At 31.0% G+C, this 6,713-nt stretch overlaps 1 protein-coding gene across 1 annotated transcript; it reads right to left on the reverse strand.

Annotated features, from left to right (window-relative positions):
- Positions 1-1,331: 1,331 nt before the first annotated feature.
- Positions 1,332-6,372, reverse strand: LOC139854904 (probable glycosyltransferase At5g11130). The gene is made up of 3 exons (XM_071844177.1): positions 6,239-6,372; positions 4,263-4,617; positions 1,332-1,994 (listed from the first exon to the last, which is right to left on the reverse strand). The coding sequence occupies exons 1-3, from the start codon at positions 6,325-6,327 to the stop codon at positions 1,332-1,334; spliced, it is 1,107 nt and encodes a 368-aa protein (XP_071700278.1). The 5' UTR covers positions 6,328-6,372.
- Between the last annotated feature and the right edge of the window lie 341 nt (positions 6,373-6,713).

The following is a 6,713-nucleotide window of genomic DNA, read 5'->3' on the forward strand; positions in this document are numbered from 1 at the left end:
TTTGGAAATATCAATTCCCTTTCATTAAGTGAATATATCTTAATCTTCATTTCGCATTGAAATTCAACACAGAACGCTAAATCTCAAAGTCAATTTTTTTGCAAAAATATTCAACGAATCAATTGGAGAGATTATTAAGTATTTAGGTTCAGGAATTATTATACGTAGCTTTGTATTAGCATCATGAACAAATTTCATGAAGGAAGTATCATATGAGAGTGTCTGATCTTGTAAATCTTACCTAAATATACCTGACCGTGTGTTTATTAAAATTGTTCGCGCTTTATTTTTTCTTTAGTTCTATGGGTTCTCTCATATCAAAAGTTAACTCTAAATCATTTCTCTCTCACTCACTATATATATATATATGTATATGTATATATATATATATACATATATGTATATACATATATATATATATATATATATATATATATATATATACATATATATATATATATAATGGTAATGGTAATAGCAATTATATCAACATCATAATATATTAAGACAATATCATATATGTTTATATAATTTAGTGATTCTTATGATCTATTGGTATGTTTATTTAATATCTAATGTTTTTTAATTAAAAACTCTCACTCAATTGTTTTAGACCTTAGTTATTAAACAAGAAAGGTGACACCTTTTTTAATGATCCAAAACAAGAATGATTTTTAACTAAGAATCATCATATCCTTAGATCTTATATGTATTTTAATCCAATATTGTGGCATATGTTTTCCGTTTCTTCTAATGATTAATTAACAATGACCAAATTTTCAAGATCTTGATTTAATTATTCTTGACCTTACCCAAAGTATGATCTACGGGCCGCCTTTTATGAGCCTGTTACGTGACCATTAAGCCCATATCACTTCTCTAGTCCATTAATTAGTGCTTTCTATCATTTTAGTGTTATCTTTTTTGGGTGTGTTCATTTGCATGTTTAACGTGTTGTAGACAATGAATGAACAAACTTTTTAGTAACAACTCCATGCCGCTTTTCGATGACATCTCTATTTCATTATATTGTGGCTAGATCATATAAAAGCTTCATCAAAATCGTGTGTTCATAATAACAGATGACAACTCTTCATACGCTTGTGGCCAGAGGATCTGTTGTGTTGGCAGAATTTAGTGGTACATCGACAAATGCAAGCACTATTGCTAGACAAATATTCGAGAAGATTATAGGAAATAATGATATGAATGTTTTTTACTCTCAAGATCGATACATTTTTCATGTTAAGCGTACATTTTTCATGTTTTTTACTCGCTAATTTTGATTAAATAACTTTAGAATAATAATTTTACAAGGCAAAGCATTAATTTTACAACGATAGCTTTACATTAAGCCTTCTTAACCAAACAGAATGAAGCACCATATCTATCAAATCATATGGTCTTGATGGTCTATGAATAATAAAATGCCTTTGCACCTTCATCACCATTTTCTGCATTTTCAAATACTCATCTCTCCCAATTCCTTCCAATATTTCCTTCATCTCCGGTATCTTCTTCACCGGAACATGAACCGAAAACTTGCTCCAATCAAGAACATCACTAAAAGGTATCACATAATAATCCGAAACAATAACCGGAACACAACCAGCCGAAATCGATTCAACTATCCTTGGGCTAGCAACTTCATATCCACTAGGACACAAACAAAACTTTGTTTTACCCATTAGTTCCGAATAATTTAGGGTTTTGGGAAGGTAATTGTATACTTGTATTTTTTCATCTTTCCCTTGCCATGTTTGGAATAAAATTTTTCGCACGTGGCCGTGGTCCCCACCTGCGAAAAATGCAAGGATTGTACGGTTTTCGGGTGGTTGTCCGATGAGGGGTGGGCCCAGTTTGCTGTAAGGAATGTTGAGCTCGGGCAAAGAGACGTCTCTTTCGGGCCGAAAACCTTCTGAAGTATTAGCATTGCAAAGGACTCGAATGAAGTGTTTGTAGAGCTTAGGGTTCTTTGCTGAAACATCCGGTGCCTGAAATTAATTATAGTTGAACAGCACATACTTAAGTACCAAGAATATCAAAAAAAAAAAAAAAAAAAAAATAATAATAATAATAATAATAATAATAATTAATAATAATAATAATATCACAAGTGAAATAATATAATTTGCAGATGTGCAACAGTGACAATGAGGTAAAGGATAAGACAAATTCGTGACATTTTTTAAACAATTTTTTAGTGTTACAATTATCTGATCTCATTAATGTCACATACAATTTAAACACCGATGAAGATATACATGTGTCTACATGTCTGCAATTTAAATATGTTAAAGTGTAGTTGAACACATCAGCACATAGGGGTGTTATCAGTTCAGTAATTGATCATTTTAGTTTATTCGATTTAAAAATTTTGGGAGCGAACTGAAAGTCGAATCGAAATCAATAATCGAAAATAATTCAGTTCAGTTTTTGTTAAAACTGAAAAAATAAGAAAAGTCAAATTTTAACCATAACTAACCATAAAATATTGATTTTGAAATCAACTTTTGGTATCAAATCGAATTATATATATTTTTTTTGAACGGCGATTTTTTTTTTTGCATCAGTAGATCCCGGGAACACATGCATTCGGACAGTGGTTTCGGGTATGAGTCCGTGAACAAATCCGGTAAAACCTTCCTAAAAGGTCAATATATACCACCATTATTGGTGTTCAATTGGTTTAAAGAAAATCATGTCATCCTAAGGATCGAACCCATGACCTCTCCCTATCCCATGACACAAAGTACATGGGGAGAACCGTTGGGCTATGCCCGCAAGTTCCGAATTATATTATATATATATATATATATATATATATATATATATATATATATATATATATATATATATATATATATAGGATCAAGAGGGTTCGAGATATATATATATATATATATATATATATATATATATATATATATATATATATATATATATAGGATCAAGAGGCTTTGCCTCATTGGTCACCATGTTAACATGGTGTTCGAGGAGACCAAGGGTTCGAGTCTCGGGGGGGGGGGGGGGGGGGGGGATTTTCGTGAATTAACTCTAACCACTAACATTGCCTTTCAAAAAAAAAAAAAAAAAAAAAAAAAAAAAAAAAAAAAAAAAAAAAATATAGGATCAAGAGGGAAGTAACCATTCGGGGGGAAGCGGGGGGAAGCAAAAACTTTTTTTTTTCGTTTTTTGAAAAAACTTTGTTCATGAACATTATAGATGAGATGAAAATATGAACATTTAGTAGAGACACTTTGTGATAAATGTTTTTATTTTAGCGGAAAAACGCTCGAAGAAGTAATATATAACAATTATCGTGTTTTTCGAGCGTATTTTGAGGTTTTAGCTATTGGGGTTTAGATATTAGGGTTTAAATATTAGGGTTTATAGGGTTTAGATATTAGGGTTTAGAAATTTAGGGTTTATGGTTTAGATTTAGGGTTTAGATTTAGGATTTAGATTGAGTTTTTAACACGAACGGTTTAGAGTTTAGGGTATAGGGTTTAGGGTTTGGTGTTTTGGGTTTATGGAATAAACCCAAAACACCAAACCCTAAACCCTAAACTCTAAATCGGGCTAAATTTTACTTCACAAAACATGGAAAAAAAAAACGTTCATATTCTTCACGAACAATATTATCTTGAATGTTATTTTTGTCGATCGTTTTTCCGCCTAAATAATAACATTCATCACGAAGTGTCTATTCTAAATGTTTATATTTTCGTGTGATCTTGATGCCGGGAAAAAAAATTCAAAAAAAAAGAAAAAAAAAAATTTTGCTTCCCCCGATTGGTTACTTCCACATTGATCCTGCCCCTATATATATATATATATATATATATATATATATATATATATATATATATATATATATATATATATATATATATATATATATATACTTGTTATAATTTAACATCTTATTAGTTGAATTGGGTTTTAAAATCAATATATTCAGCCAAATTCGAAAAATTAAATTAAAGCTGAAAATCGATTTCATTCTGGTAAAACGATCAATCGAAACAAAACTGAAAACAGAACTTTAATACAAATTTTTTTTTTTTAATTTCAAATTAAACAGTTTAAAAAAAATATTGAACGGTACCTAGAATTTACTTGCAGCTCACATCATCCCTTGCAAATATTGGCTGGATTATTTTACTTGAATTTGGGATTTTTACAACACACTAACGGCCAAATTAAATTAATTAAAAGTATATTAATAAAATTGAAGGAAAGAGTTATTACATACATACCCAGTCATGGCAGCTAACAAAGAAATGATCAGCTCCACTGCTTCTGTTCCAATAAGGGTACTTTTTAGACAATATACCAACATAATCAGTAACCAAATCCTGGATGATTCGACGATCATAATCATAATGAGGTCTGTATAGATAATGTCGAATCGATACCACACTGACGGGGAGGAAGAACACAAGGGCTTCATTAGGGTTTCGAGCAAAAAACCGGCTTTTATGACTCTCGATTTCATCCATGATTTGCCCTTCACTAGAGTAAATATCATGCATTGGTCCTCCATGAAATATAGGCAACTCTCCTTCTTTGTATGCCCATACTTTGAAATTCCTCTCCATTTCAATACGGCTCCTACAATATTTTATGTTCGGTATATATCTTATTTTGATTGATCCCAAAGCTAAAGTCAAGAACTACAAACTATTATAACTGTTCAAGCGTATACATGCTCATCAAGGATTCGTAATATTATATAAAAGTGCTCATTAGGGAACCGGTGGAGGGTGGTTAAGAGCTGACGACGGTAATTTATATGATGATCATATAGACAGTCGTAGGTTATGTTTGGTTGGAAGTTTTTTTAATCGTTTAGGAGTTTTTAGCTTCTATCTTTTATATAAAGCTCCCAATTAACAAAAAGTTTTGTTTGTTTAAAAAAGCTTAATTAAAGCTTTTAGACAGAGGCAAAAAACTAAAAGCTAATAGAAGCAACGTTTGAGAGAAACTCCGAGCTTTTTTATCATCTTACTCTTTAATTTAATTGTTCCAGATATTTTGTTAAACATCTAAATATATATAAAAAAAACTAACAAGTATCAACTGTCAGTTGTCAGCTAGCATCTAATAGCCACCAGCTATTAGTTACAAATTACCAGATAATTTTGCCAAACTTACCTGTAGAGAGGCCGACAGTATAAGCATGCCTTTTTACCCATATATGGTTCCAAATATATAGGGAAGAATTAGGGTTAAAACGTTATGGGAGTTTTGACCCTCATCATCAATAACAACTATTATTTTTTCATAGCAAGGAAACCATCTATGAATGATCACATTAGCTTCCGGGTAAACCTCGAGTAATAAAGTCTTCCGAGCGCGAGACCTAATACATGATGAATTGTGAATTATGCACACCCTCTAGTCACACTCTCTTTCTGAACAATTTGACATAGGTAGTAATCGAACCCGAGTTTTTTCTTAGTATAATAATAATATAATATTGAAGGGAAATTAACAAGTATATACTTTTGTAAGTGTTAGAACATTATACATTCTATTAAAAAAATGGGCAATATACACCATTCATTAAAACATATTTTTGGTAGACTACATCATACGTTAGTCGATCGAACATCAACAAGGAGTTGGTCGACTACAACAAAGAGTTGGTAGACTACATATCCAACTATTTGTTAATGTTTTGTCGACTACATAGTCTACGAACTCCGTGTTCGACTACATTGTAGACTATTCGACTACATAGCCTACCAACTCCTTGTAAATGTTTGGTCGACTACAGGCATTATATTGTTGTCTACCAATGTATAATGTAGTGTACCAAAAAAAATTTCTAATGAATGATGTATATTGCGAAATTTAAAAAAAAAAAAAGGTTTATAGTGTTCTTTCATTTTGAAAAAATTGTATATTTGTCAATTTCTCTATAATAATATAACTTTTCCACGTTATAAAAAAATTATACCAAGTCCATATTTAGAGACCTAAAAACATTAAAAGGATTACCACACGTTTTTATTCCCAAGACATCATCATACATATGATAGAATGAAGCTTTTATACTAAGTTAGTAATTAGTACTGCGTATGAGTATGAGTATGAGTATGAGTATAATAACATTTCATATGAAAAGTTAAACAACCCAACCTAAGGTTTATATATATCATGCAAATTTTTTATCAAGATAATTAAACGGTTGGTATGTCAAAAAAAAAAAAAAAAAAAAAATCTTAACTGATGAAAGGCAAAAGGGTTTCTGTAAACGGAGCCTCTAGGGATAAAACTCCGGTCCTTAAACCGCCATGGCATTTTATACCTCCTCATTTTACCGGCTTCTAATATGGCAGCACGAGCCCTAGACAACCGTTCCTCCACCGTCTCCTTCTTCTTCATCACCTTAATTTCAATACATTTGCAGACAATTTAACAGACAATTTAACATACATAACTTAATTAGTTCACATTTCACAAATGTTTCATTTGTATTTCCTAAAAAAAAAAAAAGTAATACCTTTTTTGCATGGTTAGGTATGGTTACACTATTGTTTCGACCAATGTTGATACGTACATGGGTAGTTGACGGCAGCGGTTGTGGGGCAGGCGAGGGAGAAATTAGATTAATATAGGGTTTTAAAGAAGAAAAGGTAAAGAAATGAAATTGTGTATTGAGACAAACAAAAAAGAAAATGAGAAAATTTATTGTGTATAAT

This window comes from Rutidosis leptorrhynchoides, chromosome 6, assembly GCF_046630445.1.
Source record: "Rutidosis leptorrhynchoides isolate AG116_Rl617_1_P2 chromosome 6, CSIRO_AGI_Rlap_v1, whole genome shotgun sequence".
Taxonomy (NCBI): Eukaryota; Viridiplantae; Streptophyta; class Magnoliopsida; order Asterales; family Asteraceae; genus Rutidosis; species Rutidosis leptorrhynchoides.